This window comes from Cebidichthys violaceus, unplaced genomic scaffold (assembly GCF_023349555.1).
Source record: "Cebidichthys violaceus isolate CVI_PGR_0920_01 unplaced genomic scaffold, fCebVio1.0.p SCAF_104, whole genome shotgun sequence".
Classification (NCBI taxonomy): Eukaryota; Metazoa; Chordata; class Actinopteri; order Perciformes; family Stichaeidae; genus Cebidichthys; species Cebidichthys violaceus.
The window spans coordinates 187,362-210,757 of record NW_027176268.1 but is presented as its reverse complement, the minus strand read 5'-3'; the positions used below and the strand labels follow the sequence as shown (position 1 = coordinate 210,757).

At 42.0% G+C, this 23,396-nt stretch overlaps 2 protein-coding genes and 1 long non-coding RNA gene across 4 annotated transcripts; 1 reads left to right on the top strand and 2 right to left on the bottom strand.

Moving 5' to 3' along the window:
- The first annotated feature begins 121 nt into the window (after positions 1-121).
- Positions 122-17,152, top strand: nectin4b (nectin cell adhesion molecule 4b). Of its 2 annotated transcripts, none has more exons than XM_068731372.1 (11): positions 122-627; positions 3,564-3,764; positions 5,885-6,052; positions 8,516-8,794; positions 11,740-11,857; positions 13,878-14,029; positions 14,348-14,504; positions 14,651-14,726; positions 15,075-15,134; positions 15,315-15,500; positions 15,944-17,152. In XM_068731372.1, exons 1-11 carry the CDS (start codon positions 576-578, stop codon positions 16,193-16,195), a joined length of 1,701 nt encoding a protein of 566 aa, XP_068587473.1. In that variant the 5' UTR covers positions 122-575; the 3' UTR covers positions 16,196-17,152. The 2 variants fall into 2 exon arrangements, with proteins under 2 accessions (XP_068587473.1, XP_068587465.1); XM_068731364.1 differs by having other exon boundaries at positions 15,908-17,152.
- On the bottom strand, positions 1,074-3,621 carry LOC137888099 (uncharacterized). The gene is made up of 3 exons (XR_011105113.1): positions 3,533-3,621; positions 3,401-3,458; positions 1,074-1,688 (listed from the first exon to the last, which is right to left on the bottom strand). It is a non-coding gene; the product is annotated as an uncharacterized lncRNA (long non-coding RNA).
- A 322-nt stretch (positions 17,153-17,474) lies between the features above and the next one.
- On the bottom strand, positions 17,475-21,046 carry LOC137888092 (zinc finger and SCAN domain-containing protein 32). The gene is made up of 2 exons (XM_068731395.1): positions 20,594-21,046; positions 17,475-19,780 (listed from the first exon to the last, which is right to left on the bottom strand). Exons 1-2 carry the CDS (start codon positions 20,832-20,834, stop codon positions 18,825-18,827), a joined length of 1,197 nt encoding a protein of 398 aa, XP_068587496.1. The 5' UTR covers positions 20,835-21,046; the 3' UTR covers positions 17,475-18,824.
- Between the last annotated feature and the right edge of the window lie 2,350 nt (positions 21,047-23,396).

Below are 23,396 nucleotides of genomic sequence, written 5' to 3'. Positions count from 1 at the left end.
CATGATGTTAGAACAAATGAAAAGAACGATTTTCTCTACGCCACGTAAACGCAGCACCAAATGTGCGTGTCCAGCTGGAGCGGTGGGCGAGGCCTGACGCAGACAGGTGTCTGGGCTCAAACCTGTGTTGTAGGTGCTTCTTCCCTGTGCGTGACAATCAAGCAGGTTTCTGTTTGGTTAACACGCTTTATTTTTCTTTTCTGCGTTGGATCAAATATCATCTCAAGTGTCTACCTTCATGTGTGTACTTGTACTGTGTCTGCTGAGTTCACGGTACAGGCTCTGCAGAGGACTTCGCACAGGAAATTAAGGTTATATGCAGTTAACAACTTTAAACAACATTCAACCAGAGGACGACGCGTGGAGGGTTTTGTATTTCGTAAGCGTCATATGTGTGATTTGAAGAGGGAACACCTGTTGCACCTGCCTCCCTGCTGCGGGCTCCTCGCCGTGCGTGCTGCTGTTCTTCCTGTGCGATCTTAAAGCAGATGCCGACCATGAGAGCCTGATCACCACCGTGTTAACAGCTCCGACAGGAAGGCGAGTCACACCAGCTTTTCATTTTGGGACTAAAGATGGAGTTGAAGGGGCAAAGGGCAAAATGTCTGGCGCTGCTTTTACTAGTTGGTGAGTTTTCTGTTACATTCATTTGCATTACCATTCACCGTTTTACACAACCTGCCCTGTCTGTGCTTTAATATCCACTTTCATTGCTGTTTTTTCTAAGCTGTGTTTGTCCAGAAATGACAAAAATGTCAAAATATATGTGTTGCCTATTATCTTAAATCCAAAAAGTTACTGTAATATTCCAAAAAAAGAGTTGCATTATGTCTCAAGCTAACTATACATTAAACACTAACCTCATTGTGTTTCCCAATTTTCTATAAAGTCATTGATTCTCTATAAGATTTCACTATAATGTTCTTGGAAGTTACAAACTGCTTTACAGGAGAACGAAAAGGAGAATCATGTAAATAAATACTAACTCATGGTGCTTCATGGTAACTTACATTTATTTTTATGTTAACACAATAACACTTTCATATTCCAATAAGCACCTGGAGTGAGGCTGTAGACACACGTGTGTGCTTTAAAAAAAGGAAATCATATAATATCTATATATTATGAGTCTGTAGTCATGGTTACTGTCTGAATATTGTCTCTGGTGACACCATATCACCAAAAGCATGTGGACACCTCTGATCTTCTGTCTCTTGTTGTGGTGTTTTTTCATTGTTCTGAAGATAGATGACCAAACATGAATGAGGATGTTTCATTAATTCAGTAAAGACTCTTTGGCTACAGACAAACTTTCCTCTTTTACTTTAGTTTTAGACCGTTTTCATGATCTAGGTAGTTCCATTTTTTTTTTTTTTTTTTTTTACACAGTACAGTGCTTCCAACCTTGTGGCAGCAGTTTTGGTGAGGCCCTCTCATGTTTCAACTTGTGTGCACAAAGGCCAGGTCCATCAGGAATTGGTTTCACCCAATTTGGTGTGTAAGAACTTCACAGGCCTGCTCTGAGCCCTGTGACCTCCTCGGCACAAACGCCCTTTGAGAATTGGAGACGTCGGCTGTGATCCGAACCTTATCCGGCCAACTCCTCACTCGGCCACCTAGTGAGGAGCAAATCCCTGCAGCCGGGCTCAGGATCATCTGGTGGAACGTCTTCACAGAAGAAGTGGAGTCTGTTAAAGCAGCAGATTAACGCCTACGCTTTAGGAACGAAATGTTCAACAATCGCTCACAAACAGTTTTGTCCCGGCAGGTGTGGGGAAAGAAGCAGCATGACAGAATGCTGCTCGGTCACATTTTTACTTTCGGTAAACGTGAATCACATCTCATTGCCCAACGTGCGTCCTCCTGGTTTTTTTTTTTTTTCTCCTGACTAATTCTGTCGCTGCACGACTGCTCTTGTTTTCCGTCTTTGGCCGCGGTTTAATTTACTACTACTCCGATTTAAAGAGCAAATGCACCTATTAGACTGTTGTTGTTTTTTTTTCTCTTTAATCCTGCAGCCAAAGGTGTGACGAAGTTACTGTTGTGCAGAGTGAACAGGAAAAGCTTGTATGGCAGCCTTGTGACTCCAGTGAACCTGTGTTTGTCTACTCTGAGTGTGTGTTTGACTCCGTCTTTCAGTGTGTTGTTTATCTCTATTGACTCTCGATCTCCATTTCTCGTTGCCTTCCTCTAAAGTCAGTCTTATGTGTCTCTTTCCCTTTTTTGAATGGCATAAATGATCAAGGTGTTCTTCTTCTGTTGCTCTCTTACAACTCTTGTCCTTTTTCTCTCTCCACTCCACAACTAGGTCGCCCACACTGCAGTTCTTTGTTGGCCAAATTTAAACTTTCTGTGTGAAGAGACCAGTTCCCCCCTCCTTTTTGTCCGTGTGTCCGGCTGTGTGGGATCTTATCCGTGGGAGACGTCTCTGTCCCATACTGGCTGTGGTGTAATCATTAATTGAGCTCATGAATCAGTAACTACAACAAAAAAAAAGAAAAGAAAAGTGTGTTCTGTGTTCACCCCCAGAAATCAAAGGGCGAATGTTTGGCTTTCCCCTTGTTTGAGTTGTAGAAGCATTGCTCTCTCACACCCTTCTCCCTCATGGTTGTGTTTCTGTCCCACGCTCAGACGGAGACTTCTAACCAGGTGTGATTAAAGTACAGTCAATCTTAGTCATCAGTCGTCACCGATGACGACGGCTTTGATAGTACAACGCGTCACTCATGTGAGACTCCATGGCCACCGTACTGAAGCTGGGTTAATCGTGGATATTCTTTCGGAGTCTCCTGTGAGGAAAAAGTTGAATTCCTGCGCTGCATTTATTAAAGAGGCAACGTTTTGGTCATGGACTTTTGTCAGGCATCAAATTCACAATCTGAAATCTTTCTACTTAAGCCACAGGCTGCAACTAGGAAAGGTCAGATCTTAAATTCTTGAGGCAATTACATCCATAAATAATAATGAATACAACTGATAAGTAATATCTTATCAGATATTCGGTGGGTAATACAAAATAAATGAGTTTTATCAATAAGAGGAGTTGGAATAAGAGTCAGGTGATCAGACAACTCTCATGTTTTTCATAATCTTAAAAATAAACAGTAGACTTCTGAAACGTCTAAACAAAAAACAGAATAATTAATCTAAACCGTCCCATGACAAAGACTCTCCAGTAGCTCCGTTCAGAGTCTGTTCACTTCTTTTGAAGAAAGATTAAAGACACATGAAAGCGCCATTGTTCAAGCTGTTTCCACCGTCGCCCCGCAGCACCAAGGTCCTGTGTTCAAACCGTCCCTGCGCCTTCTTTGGAGACTTTGCATTATTCTTTGTGTCTGCACGCCGACAGACGAGCAGGTTAGGTGAACCGGTGTCGGCCCGCAGGTGTGAATGTGTTTACCTGTCTGGGGTATTCCTCGCCTCTCGGCCAATGCATCGTGGGATGACGTCAAGGCCTCCTGCGATGCGGTGTTTAGAAAATGAATAGACTGTTTTTCATGATGAATACGTGAAATGTCTCCCACTCCCTCACCTTAATCTGATGACACCCTCTCTCTCCTCAGCGGTGTGTGTGCAGGCGGACTTTGTGGAGCCTCCTCAGCCCGTCACCTCCCTGCGCTCCTTCGCCGAGAGCGAGACCAGGCTGCCCTGTCACTACCAGGTGGAGAAAGGGGAGAAGGTGGTGCAGGTCTCCTGGTACAAGGAGCTCCCCGACGGCAGCAAGGACCAGATCATCACGGCCCACTTCATGGACGGCCACACGGGTGAGCTGCAGTGACGGGGTTAACGGTGGAGAGAGTTCTGTCCCCAGACTGTTTGGTAGAGCAGTTTGTGTCCTCAGTTACTGTGTGGACACTGACAGGATCTGTCCTCATCTGGCTTTAGTTTAGGAATTGCAATTACAACAACCAAATCAATAATACAAAGTTCTGCTGCTGAAATAGTACTGTTACTTCCTTTGGCAAAGGTACTCCTACAAAGATACTTGAGTAAAGTAAAAAGCATCTTGTTTAAAATGTTCTGTGTGTAAATAGAACGTGAATCACTTCAAAATGTCTGTTCTTTCCGTGCAGATTAACCATAGCTTTCCAATTTCTAATATATGACTATCAAGTGCACTCCTTCAGTAGTAAAATGTTTAAAATGTTTCAAAAAAGTGCAGCGATATTAGTGAGAACCTAAGTTACAATAAAAAGCAAATGTAAAGAATTACCTTAAATTATGCTTACCATCCAAATTGTATAGTTATTAAGGATTTTTATAGGAAATTGACACTTGTCTTAATCAGCTGTTTGTCATCTTTCATAAGCTCATAGAGAGCAGATATTTTGATTTGTTGCAGGAGGAAAACACGCTTAATGTAGTTGTTCCTGTTTCAGGGCCTTGCGTGGTGTTGTGAATGCTTGCTGGAACAGAGCCATCTTTATTATTATTATTATTATTATTATTATTAGTTCCACCTGCTTCTTCCTGCTATGACAAGTCAAAATGTCTGCTGCTAATGGCTGAAAACTGGTTGGTCAGAAGGTAGAGGTATAAATCCCCTCCAGGTGGGAAGGGAAGTGTAATTAAGCAGGAATACAAACTTTTAGATAAAGAGTATTTGTTTCTATTGTTTTCTGTATCAAACATTTTATTTCAGAGTTTGAGTGTTTAACTTTCAGTTTTTTATAGTTTTTTAGGATTTGATGCTTCTCAGTGCTGTAGCCACGTAAAGTTAATCCTTCTCAACAGTGACACACTATCATTCGCATCGTTGGCTGCTGCGGTCAGAGTGTACACGAGTGTATATACAGCAGACCTGTTTCACCACACGTCCAGGCTTACAATATACAATCTAAACTTTTGACTTACTTTGGTGGGTAATATTCGTTTTCAGAGTGTTGTTATAATTTGAGCTACTTTTTGTACAATTTCGGTGTATTTCCCCAACAAAACGTTGAGCAATATTCCAATGAATCTGCCCCTCCTCTCATTCAAATAGTATGATTAAGACTGAAAGGGCACTAAGTTCAAAGGTCATGCAATAACTGATAAGCAATAAGCGTCAAAACCAAATGTCATTCCAGTTTATTGCAACTAGGTTGAACTTTTTTATTCTGTCGGTTCATAGCTCTGATGAAAGACTTTAAGAATCTGGAAATGGTCTGAAATGAGATCCTACCAGGAGACGGTTTAGTTTAGAGGTGACAAAACTACGGCTAAATAAACCAGAATATGGTTTCAGCATATTTCTAATAAATCCATCTGTATTAACGTTGCACATCCTAGTTTAAACTCTAGATTTGGACTAAATATTGTGACATTATCTCTGTCTTAAGCTATTGGCACATAATGTTTACCAATTTCTGCCTGTTCTGTTTGTTACATCTTAATGTTAGACTGACAGATTTACAGATTTATTCCTCACATTTACAATTCTATCGTAATCTTTTAAGTTGGCCATGAATGCAAACCAATATTTAGCAATTTCAGCCTGTTTTTACACGACTCATATTCATATTTACACATAAAATCATACAATTTGAAGTGGGCACTTAGGCCTTGCACTGTTTTACAGTTTAAAATGACTACTAAGTAAAACTACGTATTCTCTATTGTTTGGTCTGTGATATTTTTCTGGATATGGCCCACAATAAAAAAAAATAAGTTGAGTTGGTTACGTTTTATACCTGGGTTATGTGTCTGTAAGCTGAGGTTGTGACGTCTTTGGATAAGTGTCTATGAATCTATTGTCATTTCCTGGAGTTCGTCCAACAGTTTTGACGAAGCATTTGTATTGTTCCCATATTTCTTCATTCTTTTTTTGTCTGTTTAAACTTTGTTTTAACGGATGATGAACATGTAATCTGGCCTGAGCTGAAGTCTTTGTTTTGCCTGTCAGAGTTCGGGCGTTACTCCGGCCGGGTGAGGTTTGAGAGCGGGAGCCCCACGGTGAACTCGGCTCTGCTCATCCCCAGCACAGATGAGTCGGACGACGGCAGCTACACCTGCCACATCTCCACCTTCCCCAACGGAAACTTTGAGAGGCACATCACGCTCACCGTCTGGAGTAAGAGTCATCCCCGTACTTTCTCTCTCTCTCTCTCTCTCTTTCTTTTCGGCGCTCCCACACTTTCCTAATCCTATCAGAGCTGCTGTAATGATATTTAAACCGTAATCGTCTTTGTCGAAGAAAAAGCCAACCAGAGGATTTTCAGCAGGTTTTGTCAACGTGGCCACAAACACTGACGGCATATCTAAAGCTTGAAATCACACCAGTGCTTCACTAAATCATGAAATAAACCAGAAAGGTCCACTCGGCCCGCCAGGTGTGTCTGCAATGCCCACTGCTGTAATGTTTGATGGAATGAACGCAACCCCACAATTGGCTAACCCCTCGTCTAGACTAGACTGTGTATCGGATGTGTTTTTCACTCGCACGTCTCGCACAACATTTACGCTTTCATATTAATCTATGTATTAGATGGCATGAAAGGCATGAAATAGCAGTGTTTCTGTCCCGCAGAGCAGCGACTGCGTGGCGGCGATACAGTCAGCTGTGTGTGGACCGGTCGCATCAAACGGGCGATACAAGGTGTTTTGAGAACGTGTGAGTCATTGCAACGACGAGGGCTCCTTTAGCGTGCAGCCATGCATGAGCCCCCAAAATATTATGCTGTTTGGTGCAGCAGTGTGGGAGATTAGCTGTGGACGGACACTGAGATGCACTCGTGCACCCGCTCACTCACACACGCACACAACCGATCTCATTATCTCCTGGTGGAGATAATAATAATAATAATATTAATAAGGTGGATTACTAAACGACTAGTATCAATAAAACAGTTCATTCTACATTAAACGTCTCAAAACAAGTAGGTTTCCATTGGAAACAACTTAAACTTAAACAAATTGTCAATCAACTGACAATAATTTGGATGTCCTCCTTCATCACTTACTGAGGCACTTGCATTGTGTCCTGATTTCAGTGGTAGCCGTAATAGCAGCTGTGGGGATGCTGTTTTTTTTTTTCAATGGATCCTCCTCCTAGTAAAACCTGCAGCGCTGCTATCTGTTCTAAATGACTTTCTCTTGTTGCACCGAGTCATCAGTGGTGACAGCTCAGTTGTAAACGTGTCCCAACACGCCACAGATCAGACAAACCTACAGAAATACACTCGCTAGTAACTGACAACCTCCAGCATCCAATTCCCTCGACTCCTTAAACCGTAAAACATGAAACCATAGAATGTTGAATCCATAAGAAGAGCGGGATAGTAGGAGAGTTTCTTCCCACATATCACCCGTCAATCACACACACCGTGATGTCATGTATTGTAGAGTTTCTGTTTACACGGTTGGTGTCTCTACAGGTGGTGCCCTTTCCTTTGTGCGTTAATCCCCGATGGATATTTCTGCTAATGCTAACTACCCGTTTAGTCTTCTACGTTAATAACCCGAACGCCAATGGAAAGATTTACCAGGTGTTTACAACAGCCAACGCTGCCATGAGCTGGGTGTGAATCACAACCGTGTTAAACCAGTTGGTGACGGAGAGCAATACAACAGAAATGTGTCTATATGAGAATATCCCTGGTGACATTTACGCACATGGCTTTTGTCTTCTTGCACAATTAAGATGGACTTGATTTAGTTCATATCCTGGAGGATTCTTTACATATTGTTGTTTCACTGTTGCTCACCGTCTCTATTTCATTCCTCCTGAGAAGATCCTGGTGACACCTAGTTTTCTTGATTATGGTCTCCTCTGTGTTCCAGGATGTATTTAAGGTCTTTTTTTTTTTTTTTAATAACGACGTTCTTATCTGAATCTCTCAGCGACAAGATCTTGAAGTGCTTGTTGCTCAAACTTGTCCCACAATGACGATCACTAGTCAAACATTCAGTGACGTCCTGGTTTCAATGGATCTAATTACAGCCACTTTAGGTAATTTTAGGTGAAGACAAATTTACCTTGAGCAGGCTTTAGAAAGTATTAATTAACTCTTAATGCAGTAATTGTAGGGCATGTACTTTACGCAAGTGGTTTACCACATCATTGTTAATACTAATACTACATTTACAATAATAATTATTGTGTTTTTACAAGTAAAACACAGAACGTAGTGTCTATAAAAGCAAGACGATATAAAATCTGTACACGCAACCCAGTTCATATAATAGCCTACAGTACAATTATACACAACATCGAAAATATTTTCTGTTAGATACATAAAGTACACAATTAAACAAAAAAGTTAGTAAGTAAATTGATTTATCTGTTAAAAAAAAAAGACTTTTTTTTTTTTTTTTTTTAATAAAACCAAATATATAATATCATTTATACTTAAATTAATGTTTCTTAACATATCAAGAAATAATAATAATTTCTGTCTGATGTGTTTTTCTGCTCAAAAGTTAAATTAAATAATCTTAAAATGACTTCCACTTCTTCACCCTGAAAAGTGTCTATGAAAAGTGAAGCTCAAACTCATTTTGGATTCCTCTAAACTGTCCCCCCCCCCCCTCTCAGTTTTACCCATCTCCAACTTGGACCCTGTGCTCCTGGTGGAGGGCCAGTCGTTCCGCGTGGCCGCCTCCTGTCGAGCCGTGGGCCGCCCGCCTCCCCGCCTCTCCTGGGACACCGAGCTGCCGGGCCAGTCCCAGAACCGCACCAAAGAGGGCGGGTCCGTGTCCAGCTACTACTCCCTGCATCCTTTGCGCGGCATGAACGGGAAAAAGCTGGACTGCCTGGTGTGGCATCCCGGCCTGGCGCAGCCGCGCAGGATCTCCAACCGCCTGGTGGTCCAGTGTGAGTACAGCTGATGATGATGATGATGATGATGATGATGATGATGTGTTTTTAGGCCAAAATAGACCAAAAGCAGATTGTAGGTTTTAAACAGAATTTAATATTTTCTCAAAGGTAGAGCTTGTCTAAGTGCAGAAATAATCTCACTGGTTGAGTTAAACATCAGAGAATATAGTTCCACGCTGTACCAACTGTATACAGTGTGTACTAATATCATAGTGTACTGCTTATTCGTGAATACAGCAGCACATTTTGTACTAACAGGAAACTACAGTACACCCGTAGATCGATCAAACTGTGTCTTCGGAATGTCCAAGTCAATTCGACTTAGAGAAAGTAAAGATGTAATACTTCTCTGAACTGCTTCGCCACCATCCACAGTTTTAATGTTTGTAACTTGTAAATGTCTTTTTATGCAGCTGTGACCAGTTCCTCTATTTCCTGGGACAAACTGCATTGTCAAAAAAAAAAATTAGCTTTTTTTTAATTTGCATACTGACCTATTTGAGTACACTGACTTCTTTTATTGCAGAGATCTGCTGATAATGTCTGTGGTATCTAGAAGCTCAGGCTCTGTTTGTGACTCTTTGATAGATTCATGATCGTTTTGTGTCATTTAGGTGTGTCGGTAAGATACCAGAGCCGTGGAACGGGAACACCTTAATGAAATGTGGTCGTTATAAATCAATCATTATTATTATTAATATTATTATTATTAGCTACAATGTCTGCAGTGTAAAAGGCATATTCCCCTCAAAGCATGGAAGGATATTTAATGACTGATGTTATCGTTCATGACTTCATGACTTAATTAGAGTTGAAGATGAGCTAACCTGGAGCTTGGTGAATGGTCGACTAGGAAACCTTCTTTTATTATTAAATAACTTAGTCAGCTTTGCCATGTTTCAAATCCATACAGAGTAACTGTACACAAGGTATTTTGTATACTAATCTTTACAGTATACTGTTTTTTTTGCAGCAGATTAAAGTATTTCTAATTGTGTCAGTGTGACACAGTTTACATCTGCTCAGAATAAGGAGTTTACAATTAGGACACTGTTGCATATTGTATGTTCAGTTCAACCTTCTTTAGCTCCTCCTGCTGATGCCTCATTTAACCCACTGTGGCCTTTTCCCCCTTTGGCTGCCCTGCAGGAGATATTTGTATAGCTTAACCTTCCTATTGGGGGGAAAATAAATGGCTGGCAGTCGGCTAAACATTAGACAATATTGGCAGGTTGCTGGGAAAGTGTATGAGTAATGCTTCGTCCTCCACTGTCACCCTTCACTTCAGTTCCTTCTCTACGCAACAATGGCTCTTTGTCCAGTGTAACGCGACAGCCCAAGGTCGTCCAGAGGACTCCAGTCACGACTCTGATGACTTTAGACTTGACTCGACAAAAATCTAACAACAGTTACAACTTAACTTGAACATAAATGACTTGTTACTCCACTTGTACTTTAGCCTTTTGACTTGGAATGACTTGATGTTCTCCCCAAGAACTTGATGTTCTCCCCAAGCTCCCAAAGATTAAATTTTACTTTATCAAAATAATTGCAGTGGGGGAATATAACTAAGTTCATTCACTCAAGTACTGTACTTAAGTAAAGTACAAGCCCATCACATACTTCTACTTCAGTATTTCCCTTTTATACAACACAATTTATAAATTATCGTCAAAAATTCTCTTACTTCTTAAGTTAAGTAAACTGCTGGAAAATGCTGTTTTGTTTTTTTAGAGAGTCGTGGTCGTCACAGGACAGCAGCGCTACAATCATGTGATGATCTTATAGAATATGATGCATTGCTGTAGATTAAACTAGCCTACAGCTTATAAACCTTAAACATCTACACCAGTAAAATGCAGCATACACGTTAATGCAGCAGTAATATTAATCCAGAATCATAATAGTAAAAAGCTGATGTTGAGGGAACATGTTACTGCACAATGAGTACTTTTACTCTTCGTACTTTAAATTAATTTAGCTGATAATACTAGCATATTTTTTCGTAAAGGTTCCATATTATAAAAAGTGAGATTTAAGAGTGATATTTTCTTTCTGCTATATAAATATCACGGCTGTGATGTTATCTGTACAATAATTACACCAGTTTTAAACGTTAACATTCTAAATGTGTCACCGTTTATTTCCAGTTTGCGTTGTATGTGAATGACATCAGATGACAGGAACTGCCGAGCAACACAATTCCGTTGAAATTCGCTAAAATGTGACGTTTCAGACAGACGGTATGAGGAAAATAAAACATTTTAACATTAAAGCATGTAAACATAGTCGAAACGAAAAAGACAAGTAACCTGGAAATGAGCTTAATATGTCTCCTTCAAGTAAAGCTTTTAATGCAGAATTGTCACTTATACGCACGTTTGCATAAGTAAAGGTTATGAATACTTCTTCCACCGCTGAATAATCGCGCAGCAATCGACTTTAGATTATCCTGACGACAGATGTGCAGTACTGTACAGAGCATTGCCTCAGCAGCAGGAGGAGCAGTGCAGACCAGCAGACAGGCGTCACATACAGATGCAAAGACACTCGACTCAGAAATGACATATGAGAGTAATTGTGTCACTGGAATGACATCCTGTACCCGAACACACTTGATTCATTCTGTAAATTGAATACACTGACTTATTCTTAAAATGGTATTAAATGTTGGTGCATAACGACTAAAAACCCAGAGTTTAGTGTACTTTGACTTGACTTCATTGCCGGCTCTTCAGACTTATTTGTGACTTGCAAAACAATTGCTTCTGTCCCACCCCTGCAGACTTAATCGGTGTGAGAACGTAGAGAAGTGCTGATTCAACTTCTTCTTTGGATAATTAAAGACACAAAACAGCCTCACACATTCATGGCCCTCTCTGCTGATACAAATCCTTAACAATCAAAGTTTTTTTTTTTTGTTTTTTTTCCTGTTTTAGACCCCCCAGATGCCACCATCTCCGCTGGTACCGGGGACTGGTTCGTGGGTTTGGAGAAAGCTGAGCTGGTCTGCGGCAGCGGAGGATACCCCAAACCTCAGAACATCACCTGGACATGGTACCGTCATCAGTCTGTCTGCTGCTCATACACATGAACTGTTTACCGCTGTCTGGCTGCCAGCAGGAATCTGTCAATTACATGTTAATTCAGCCCCCTGGGATGCTATTTGGACTGCTAAATTGCTCTTTACATGGCACTGGAATGTGTCTCACAACATATATAAGCCACTGCTATCACACACACACACACACACACACACACACACACACACAGACACAGACACAGACACACAGACACAGACTACACACCTGTGAACAACGAGGAAGTGTGCTTTGAATGTAAAAGAGGGCGTCTTTCTCTCCTGGCTCATTTCACCACAGAATAAAAGCTGTGGTGTCGTGTTGCGCAATTTGAAGTCAGAAGAAGATTGAGGGAGATATTTTCACACGAGAGAGGGAGTAAGCGACACAAGGAAGAGCAGGAGACACATGCTAAGCACTTAATCATAGTGCCATGCTTTAAATATCACCCTAATGCCTGGTAAAACACAGGGTCTGTGCTTAAATTAGAGAGACCGTACCAGCCATTACAGCTACGACTGAGCACACAATGATCAAATGTTGTGTGCCGAGTGGAACATATTTTAGCCGTGAGGCAATCTTGAAATATTAAGATTATTGCGGATTAAGGTTCTTCAACCTCACAGACCCTTCGGCGCGTTCATCATTACAAGATCACACTGTGTGGACGAGCGTTGTTGAAACCCAGCGAAGAAGCTTCTTTTCAATTTTAGTTAAAAGGAGCTCAATACGAAATTCAGAACAGGATTTGATTGGGAAACGGATAACTTCCACATAACGGAAGTTATCCGTATAAAGGATCCACATAACTCCGCTGGCTTGCAGCTAACGGTGCTAAAGGCACTAACGGTGTTTGGTTTGTCCATTCCGGGCTACTGTAGAAACATGGGGGGGCTTGCTCTGTGGAGAGGACCCGCTCTGTATGTAGATATAAACGTTCTAGGGTAACTATAACACAACAATACTTATTTTCAGGTGATTATACACTAAATAAAACGTACTTATTGACAGTATATTCCCGTTTCTTCCCATAGATCCCCCTAAATGCTACACAGTGTACCTTTAGTGCTCTGAATACCATATAGAGAACCTTTTGAAGAAATAAAGAACATTTTATCTTATTTACTTAACTATGGAGAGTTAGATGAGAAGATCTAAACCTGCAGCCATTTAGCGTAGCTTAGCATAAAGTCTGCTAGCGTGGCTCTGACCAACGGTAACAAAATACAGCTACTGAATCTCGTTGCGCTGGTATTGTGATAATTCTCTCACAAAGATCAACAAAACAGATTAGAATCTTTTTGGCTGCTGACGGTGGTTTTGCTCACTTTCTCTGTATCATTTTCAACCATCTACTCTGTGTCAGATGCAATCTGCTCCTGTGACTCTTTTATAAAAGGTTGGTTAGAAAGGCTAGGTGGGGTTTTTGAGAAAAGAAATCTGAGCTTGCCTCTGTTTCGGGGGGTGAAGCGGCAGTTAAATAGCAGCACAGTGAAACCAAGGGCAACATGACCCCTCTCAGTGGACCTGATCAGAAACTGGCTCTCCATTATGTGATGTCTTCAGCTGCACTGTGTACTCGCTGAACTTGCTTAAATCCCCCAAACCTGTATTTATTTGGTCTGTTCAGATCAATGGGCGCCAGTTGTAAGCCCAGCAGGTTTTGGTTCAGGTGCGAGGGAATTGGGCCGGTTATACTCTGCGGTGAACCCGATCCTGTGATGCGTTTTTATTTTAGCCGAAACACTTGTGAAGCAAACCGGTCGCTGCATTTCATATCCGCTGTGTGTTAATTCAGGCGTCATTAGAGATTCCTCCTCTGACGCAACAGGATTATATTTTGAACTGGAATGCCGGTCGGTTCACATTGGTCACCAAAATGAGTCACAGCTATTGTTTGGAGCAGTGAGTCGCATGTTTCTGTGCGGTTTATCGACGGGTTCACATCGTGAACATCATGCCAATTAATGGTGACACCGTCTTCCGCTCATCCACAGGAAAGGAGGAGCGGTGCCAGATAGTGTGACTGTGGTTGGAGGGAAACTGGTGTTTGGACGGGCCCTCCGCATGAATGACACCGGGCTCTACGAGTGTGTGGCCAGGAACGACGTGGGAGTAGGAAAAACAGAGTATATGTTGACGGTAAAAAGTGAGTGCATTTCAGCTTTGTTAGTGTTTAGCATCACACAGGACTGAAATGAGGAACTATCCTGCTATTGTATGCTTTGTTGGTGTAGAAATGAGAGGACCGATGCTTAGAATGAATCATAAGACAAGTTGAGTTTTAAACAAAAACTAAATTCTGAGTAATTCTCCTTAATTGTGCAAGTTTGCTGCCCCCTTGTGATGGACATGCAGCATGAACTGATGCCGTTTGACTAATTGTCACTGTGGTTTTGTTGCGGTGTGACTGTGTTTGCGTGAGTGTTATTCATCGGGTGTCTTCCCGTCCTCGTCTTTCTCCCAGAGACTCCACAGAAGGGCCCCATCGACAACCTGCTGCTGATCATTATTGGTGCTTCAGCCGGAGCTTTGGTCCTGATCCTGGTCCTCGTCGTCCTGCTGGTCAACCGCCACCATCGACACAAAAACAAAAAGCTCGAGAGGGAGCTCTGCGAAAAAACGTGAGCTGGTCCACATTCTCTTAAAAAAAACATGTGGTGACAAACTGGAATATTTATTCCCCGTACCCTGATGACAGCTGGACAGCTAACTACTATTTAAAACTGTTTACACGCTATTTAAACATACATTTTACATTTTTTCTCAGGGAGGAAATTCAAAGCTTCTCCAGACAAAACTCCTTCAGGAGACTGAACTCTGTCAGCACAGACCCCAGAGTGCAGGTACACACACACACACACACACACACACACACACACACACACACACACACACACACACACACACACACACACACACACACACACACACACACTGAGAACAATAACCTGCAGGGTTCAGAGGAACCAGGTGGACACACCCGACCCGCCCGAGCGTAGTTTGTGGTGGAGCCGCTGCCAAGACAGCAGCCATGTCTGCTTTGTGGAGGCTGATGATTGCAGGCTGCTGCAGCTTCAAACAAATAATAACAAGTGTCCATGAACACACTGTGCGTTAACATCTCATTCTGGGGGATTCCGTTTATTTATCTTTTTGCTTTCATGTTCGCTAACTTTCTCTCTTTATTCCAGCCTGAAGATTACGCTCTGCTCAGAGTAGACAGCCGAATGAAAAACAGCCAGATGTCTCTGGTGAGTTCCTCACTGGGAGACTTATTTGATTCCAGCTTCTGAAAAGTGAAGATGTGGTATCTCCTCTGTTGTACGTGATTGCAAATAAAAAATCTGATCGTTAAATAAACGTAACACAAATAATTACAGTTGCTGTATTATCAGTGTTGTGACTGTTTGTGTCACCTCCCCGCCCCGCAGGAACGACCCGTCTCCACTCTGAGCGGGAAGTGGGGGCCTCCAGCAGGGGTGGAGGTGGACGAACTGGGACGCCCCGTCGTCTGGCACGACGGCAGGGAGAGCCTGAGAGGAGCAGAGATGGACAGAGAGAAGGAGGAGCGCAGGAGGAGGGTGGAGTCCTACCTGAAGAGCAGCAACATGTCACTGGTATGTGTCGGCATCCCAGAGAATAGGTTGAAACGCATTTAGTTTTGTTTTGGAATGTGTCATACGGTATCGTGTTTTATGTACTGCAGACACAGACACACTGTCATGGAGACGGAACAACTTTGAACAAACACCAGCAGACATACTGTGTCTCATAGGCTGTTTCAAAATGAATTGTAAAGTTGGAGGATGTCTTGTTGAACCAAAGTGAACACAACACCTTATAAGGATTTTTGGAGCAAGTGTTTAAGCCCATTTTATATCAGATCAGTGAACCTTTCACACCAAATAAGGACTTTATGATTTTCCCACTTTTAATCTGTAAAAAGTAAACTAGGTGTAAACGTATCTACATCCAGCGCTAGAGAGAGACAGACAGTAATGTGTTTCTATGCCGTTCATACCAGGACTCAGGTCTGCCCTCTTCCCTGGTTCCCCTGAAGGCCCAGCAGGACGAAGGCGTCGGGCCCAGAGAGCCGGACCTGGGCCACGTCAGAGAGGCAGACCCCCCGCAGCGTGGAGAGGACTGGGCTCCCACCCAGCCGGTGGCCGAGGAACACGTGGACGACACGGACGACGGCTCCTACCAGCTCTCGGAGGCGCTCACCAATCACTTCTACTACAGCAACGGGGTCCTCAGGCCCAGGCCGCACTCCAACGCCATCCTGCTGCACCCCCGAGGACAGATCATCTAGACCCCCAACTCTCCTCCAGAACATGAGGGGAGAGAAACGCCTGCCTGCATTGAAACCGATGTCATTCGTTTTCAACGGGATGTTTGTTTAGTACAAATTGACTGCAGGGGGTGATTGACCTCAAGGACGATCCAAACTGTTACTTCTTGCATCTGGATTGTGAGTTTTTGTCCCTATTTTTTTTTATTCTCAGCCTATGAATTCATTTTTGGGGCATTTTATGCCTTTATTAGACAGACAGCAGGAAGGTCAGATGGTGACTGTCATGCAGCTATAGTCCCCAGCCAGACATGAACCAGAGATGGCAGGGTGTCCCGTTTTTGGGACGCTTTTGATCCCGATCATTTAGCCGATGGGGAACTGCAGTAGCAGGCCGTCGAGTTCTGTCTTTCACAAACAACCTTGGAGTGTGAATGAAAGATCTTTCACTCCTTGAACATGCAAGGAATGAAGGTTCCTGTTACATAATGTTTACTCTGTTATCTATCATCTTAAACTGATAAAGGCAGAGTCCCAATTAATCCTGACAAACACCATCGGGCGCCTTGTTTACATCAAAGACATTCAGAGAGGATCATAAGGACAAGGACACAGTAAACTGTATTATAATATTTTGATATTTTCCACTTGGATGTACCTGTGGATAAGAAGTAAAAGTGTGCATTTTTGTATGTATATGTTTATGATTTTGTCATTGAACAGACAGCAACTTTAAAAATGTAAAAAAGGGGACAAAGTAAACTGGTGGATGTTCATGGATACACAAAGCAAACTGGTCTCCATGACCAGGTGTAAACCACATCAGTGTAACAGACTGGACCGAACATGCAGAAGATGAACTGTAAAGCAGGTGTGTGTGTGTGTGTGTGTGTGTGTGTGTGTGTGTGTGTGTGTGTGTGTGTGTGTGTGTGTGTGTGTGTGTGTGTGTGTGTGTGTGTGTGTGTGTGTGTGTGTGTGTGTGTGTGTGTGTGTGTGTGTGTGTGTGTGTGTGTGTGTGTGTGTGTGTGTGAGAATTGTTTATATTAATTCAGTGTTTTTCTATGGAACTATAAAAAGAAAACTGCCATGTAAATATTGAAATGTTTATTCATAAAAGGTACAGCATACAAAGTCATTGTTCTTTATTATAACCTGGGATAATTAAGCTTGATTCGCCTCATACATGTGAGGATAAAGGGCATCACTGATCACAGCTGCTGCACTAATAGTATTAGATTTGCTTGGCAATGAAGGAAATAATAGTGGATACCAGTAGAACTGGATTTTCACAGGGTGGCTGGTCTCTGTGTGTGACAGGATGGTTGCGTAATCTCAGAAAACCTCTGTATTAAACGATTACAGCGACATTTTGTGAAATATGCTTTTTCCCTTTCTTTTCATGAGTTGTTTTATGTCCAGTCGACATATAACTGTTAACTGGTGAGCGTTGAAGGTGCTTGTAGGCGGATTCCAGAGAGCCAGGCTAGCTGTTTCCCTCAGTTTCCAGTCTTTGTGCTAAGCTAAGCTAATCAGCTGCTGGCTGAAATGGGTGGTATCAATCTTCTCATCTAACTTTTTCAAAGAAAGAGAAAAAGGCATATTTCCCAAAATGGCAAACTTTTCCTTTTAGGATGCCGCTCCACCACTCAAAGGGAACATTTGGGGAGGAAGTGAACCAGGCATGGACGACAGGAGGAGACCTACATCTCCCAGCATGCAAGGTTGAAATTCTTAAAGTGCTGAGATGAGCGCTTCCTTTCCCATCTGTTAGCCTTAGATAGAGCGGGTCAACCTGTAAATCGACGGTTCGAACCCCGGCTCCTCCGGTCCACATGTCGAAGTGTCCTTGGGCAAGGCTGTGCAATGAGTGAATGAGGATTAGATTAGATCCTGATGTGTGTGTGTGTGTGTGTGTGTGTGTGTGAGAATGTCGGCATGTAGTGTTAAGTGCTTTTGAGTGAGTCGAAAAGTAGCAAGGCGCTTTAAAAATGCAGTCTTTACTTAAACTGTGAGATATTGCCTAAGTTTCACAATTTTACATTAAATGAAATGTACATGTGACCAAACTTGACATTTCAGCAGTGTTACAAAGACGACACACAATTCAGGTCACCGTGCAGCGGCGACTGTTATGAAGCAATAGACTGGTGCGAGTTCAGTCTCACCCTCTAAGCGCTGCGGTTGTCTTTTTCATAATTTCTGTTCATTTTTTTTTTTTTTTAAATCGACCACCTTTGCTCGATATTCACCGTGAGCCTGATAACGGACAAAGGATGGCAAAACGGTGATGATGAGGGACGTCAGAGGCTCTACAGTCATCTCACACACAGAGGTTACTCATGTCCTCATGTGTAAGCTGTAGACGTCAACATTCAGCCGTGCCACCGTGGCTGGATGTCCCTACATGTGTTTGTTGTAAACCGGCTGCCAGCTTTACAGACTGTACTTAATACCAAAGTTAGTCCTTACACTCCAAGCTAAGTTATAAAGATTGAATTCATCTCAAAAACAAGAAAGAAAAGAAGTGCACAGTAAAATCAGTCGGCTACTTTTCAGTAATATCAAAATAGAAAAGGAGAATTTGTTAGTTCATCTAGACACACTGATATTTCTAGCTTTTTTTTTTTTTTTTTTTTTTTTTTTTTACCCCTCACGCCTCAAAAGCTACTGAATCATTTTGGGAAAGCGCCTCTTTGTGAGTCCTCTGGTGAGTGCGAAGGTTGCTCCTCTGAGAGAAACACTTGCCGCACGTGTCGCACGTGTACGGCTTCTCGCCCGTGTGAATCCGCTGGTGAATCTCCAGGTGGCTGACGCGGTCGAAGCTTTTGCCGCAGAACGGGCAGATGAACCACTTCTCCTTGATGCGGCGGCTCGCTATCGTTTTATGCAACTCGGGGTCGTTCAGAAGGAAGAATCTGCTGTCCGGGTTGAAGGCGGACGTGTTTTTAGTTTGTGGTTGTTTCTCTGAGAGGAATCGGATGGACACGCCTCTCTCTGGGTGATTTATTGCTTCTGTGGGCTGACTCTGCTGCTGAGGTTGGCTAAAAGTCACAGGAGCCCTTGATTTACTCGACGCACCGGGTCCACTGTCCCTCACAAAGCCGTCCGAGTACGCCGTCTCTGCTGAATTGTCAAAAATGTCCAACGCGTTCTGAATGAGCAGGATTTCCGAGTCCAGGTTTTGTGACTGCTGCTTCGGTTCAAAGAAGCAGTCCGAGTCGTCGGCAGTGTCGCTGTCTCCCACCGAAACCGACGACCAATGCTGGCTCTCTTGCTCTTCCTCGGCAGGCTGGAGGTCCACTTCCATCTCCTGGTGACCCGCTCCGTCGGCGGCGGCGGCGGCGGCGCCGTGATCCACCGAGTCCAAGAGATCCACGGAATCCACGATCTGCTCCACGATCTGGACGTCGTCCTCGTCCTCTAGCTTCACTATCGGGTCTTCGTCGTCGTCCCTGACGTCGCTTTCGCAGACATCCGACTTGAGCTGCTCGCATTGTTTCTCCTCCGTCTGTGACGGAGGCGGCGTTCTGTGATTCGCTGACGCGTCCGCCTTCTCTCTGACGCTCTGGTCGCACGACAGCGTCTGGACGGAATCTATAACCGGCCCTGAAACGACAGAGCAGGTGCACGTTTGATACATGCATTGAGAGCCAGTTGTTAGGATGCATGTGCTTTTATATAGATTTCAAAGCTTTCAAGGCGACGTGGAACAAGTTTAACTGGTGTAAAATGGCTTCTTACCAACACAGATTGACCTAAAAGGATATTAGCAGGGCTGCAACTCACAATCATTTTCATTATTGATTATTCTATCAATTATTCTTCCACTGAATAGGTAACTCATTTAGTCATGACGTGACGTTTAAATGACTTGTTTTGTCCGACTACCGGTCCAAAACCCAAAGCTATTCAGTTTACAAAGACATAAATCTCAAAAAAAAACGGCAAATCCTCACATCTGAAAGTGGAAAATAAACAGATATTGAGCATTTTTATTGAACTTTTTCTTGATTAATTATCTAAATTGTCGCTGAACCATTTTCTGCTAAAATGTTATTTAGAAGCATTCAGAAAGTGGCCTCCAAGTTTCTTTTTGAGTTAAAAGGCCAATAGCGCTCTACATGTTGTTGTTTTTTTGCTGTAGTGGCAACTACTTTGACAGTTGAGTCATCATTTTTCAAGCGAATATACCAATAATTCTATGATTTCAGTCTTCAGAGTGTGAGGATTGTGCTGCTTTTCTTAATCATACGTAAGAGTGAAGAGAATATCTTTGTGTTCTGGACTGTTGATCGGATAAAACAAGTAATATGAAGGCGTCACCCTGAGCTCTGGGACACTGAGTGACATTTTTACACTCATTTTGTGTGTAAGTGCGTCATGTGTTTTCCCAACAAAGGTCAGGGGTCACATGCTTACCGTCACCGGTGAGCAGCTCTCTCTTGGAGGAAGATGGTGGAGACAGACTCGTCAGCCGCTCGTTCTCCATCAACACCAACTTTCTGTTCAGGGCTTCGATCTCGCTCTCTCTCCGCCGGAGCTCGAGCTGCACGAGGGCGAAGCCGTCCTCCCACAGTTTGCTGATCTCCACCACGGCAGCCTTCGCCAGCACCTCCATGATCGAGGTTAACTTGCTCTGGAAAGCCACACAGTTGGCCATGTTTGACCCCACCACCACCACCACCACCACCCCAGACCCCCCACCACCACCTCTCCGGGTCGGCGCCTACGCGACGGGACGTGAAACTAACTTATATCTTATGTGCGACACAACTCACACGACTAGTGACGACGTCCGCCGCTGTGGTTCACATTACGGGTCGCTGTTTTGAGACGAAAAACATGGAAGTGTAATACAATAGTAACAGGAAACGCTGGTGGTCATGTGACGGAGGAGATACGGTGCTTGTGGTGGGTCAAAATTCCTCAGCAGGAACACGTGACTAAAAGCAAACTTCCTCCACGTTCAGCGTTTGAAGGCAACAATTTACAAACGGTTCATAACAAACTATAAAGTAGTTGTAAACTGAGATAACACATACAAAAAACAGTTAACAATACAATCATACAAGTAAACAGTAATACTTTTATATAAACAGCTACTTTTTAAAAATGGAAAACAATAAAGTTCCATAAAACATGTCAGGGGTCACCAGTGGACTTAATCACAGAAGAACATCAAATATCACAGATGCTTGTCAAATATTTGCTGCTTCTCATTCCCCTAATTTATGAATATCAAACTTTAAAAAACTAAAAAAATAGTATGATAATGTGACCAGAAATTACTAATTTGCATATATTGTGTTAAACCTTTTACGAAATTATAACACATTTTCCAGTAGAGGGTTACACTTACAGATAATATTATCTATGGTAAATCTGCAAATATCTCGTCACAGTTTATGGGTATGTATATATTAGCAGAATTAATTGACAATAGTTTCAGTTAGTCTCATAAGGCAGCTAAAATCAATATTATTGTATTTAACAAAAAGTAAAATCAATGGATTTTACAATGAAATAATAAATAAAAAACTAAATAAAATATAAAATCTATTAAATGTTTATATCTAATTCAAATTGGGGGGGGGGGAGTTAAGTGTTACAGTTTGGGGTAAATCGATATATTTACTTTACTTAGAATAATGGACCATGTAAGAAATATATAATATGTTGTATTGCTGTTTCCAATCTCAAGGATGAAGACGCCTGTGAGGCCATATAACAACGAAGGTTCATCCAAATACTCTTTGAGTGACAATAACAACAAACCACTTTTGAATGCTCAAAGATCTGATAAATATAACTTGATATCTTATAAATATATACAGTAATATGATTGTAATAGTGATCTGTTCTCCTAATAGTGACATACCTAGTCTTACACACTTGGCATGATGAATTTAGTTTTTAATAAGTGGTGGAAATGGGCCTTCATCATATGGAGGAGACAAAGCAGATGAAAGCAAACAGTGTTGCCCTCACCCAGTGCTGTTGATATTTGTCATGTGATGCCTAATATTCAGATCCTGTTTGTTTCTCTGACAGGACACACTCAAGGAGTGGCTGAGATGACACGTACTGTATCAATGCATAAATCATGGACCAACACCTATTCAAATAAACTGCCCGTGCTCCAAACTTAGAGATCCCTTTCCCCACAAAGTTGTCACCTAACTTGCACACTGAGAACACCTGTGGGTGTCAATATCTTGCTGTTGTTTGAGATTGATGTGTACAGCAGTGCTGCCTCATTTTGTCCACTAGAAGGTGCTCTATTTCCATGAGAGCATCAGAGCTGAGGTCAAAGCACCTGCCCTTGTAAGAAAAATAATTCTATCAAATTAGACCCTATTTGGCCCATACACATGCCTATAACTTATTTATTAGCCAATGAATTCCCCAAGTGTATTTTAGTCAGCTGCAAAACTTTTAATCAGTGGCCGTCTCTTGAAGTATTTTTCCCACGGACAAAAATAATAGGTTCATAAAAAAAGCAAACAAAGAGGCCGTGCCTTCAAGTTCTCCAATTTGCTGCAGATCAAAGAGCTTTGGTTAGACACATTTAAGATGGAATCTAACAAAAGTAGCGGTGGCTGAGTTCACAATTGTTAAAAAAACGACTATTTTGCAGAATGAAGTCAAGTCAAGAAGTGATTGTTTGAATTAATGAAGAAGGTTGTATTCAGTATTTGACCTTTTTATTCAGTTTAGCGTCCCTCATAAAGTAATGTATCTCTATCTTATGATTGTTTTTCCTGTGTATTTATGCTGTCTCTCTACTGTTTCCTCTCTTTATTTTCCCATCTGTTATGTTGCTATTGTTTACCTCTTTGTATGAGAAGTGATATACAAATAAACTGATACTTGAACTTAAAAAACTATTTTACGATCAAAGTTGATGATTCTAAACTTCAAAAACTCCGACTTGAATTTAAATTAACTTTTTTTAGATAGATACCTTATTAATCCTGCAAGCTACAGCAGCATTATGATACAGGTAAGCAATCAAAGTAACAAAGTAAAAATACAAATATTGAGTATAAAAATTCACAATATATACAATAAAAATAACAGCGTAAAAAATATTAAATGTAAAAAATGCAAAATATATACAATGAAATATAATATTAAATTAACTAACTAAACATTAGTGCAAAGTAAAATCAACTAACTACACAGTAGTGCAAAGATTTTATTTATTTTTTTAATTTAATGG

Excerpts from the sequence above, each read along its gene's own strand:
- nectin4b (XM_068731364.1), top strand. The coding sequence starts at position 576 with ATGGAGTTGAAGGGGCAAAGGGCAAAATGTCTGGCGCTGCTTTTACTA. Across the intron at positions 8,795-11,739 it reads CAACCGCCTGGTGGTCCAGT|ACCCCCCAGATGCCACCATC; the intron begins GTGAGTACAGCT and ends TTCCTGTTTTAG. Across the intron at positions 15,501-15,907 it reads AGAGCAGCAACATGTCACTG|GACTCAGGTCTGCCCTCTTC; the intron begins GTATGTGTCGGC and ends CGTTCATACCAG.
- LOC137888092 (XM_068731395.1), bottom strand. The coding sequence starts at position 20,834 with ATGGCCAACTGTGTGGCTTTCCAGAGCAAGTTAACCTCGATCATGGAG. Across the intron at positions 19,781-20,593 it reads AGAGCTGCTCACCGGTGACG|GGCCGGTTATAGATTCCGTC; the intron begins GTAAGCATGTGA and ends CTGTCGTTTCAG.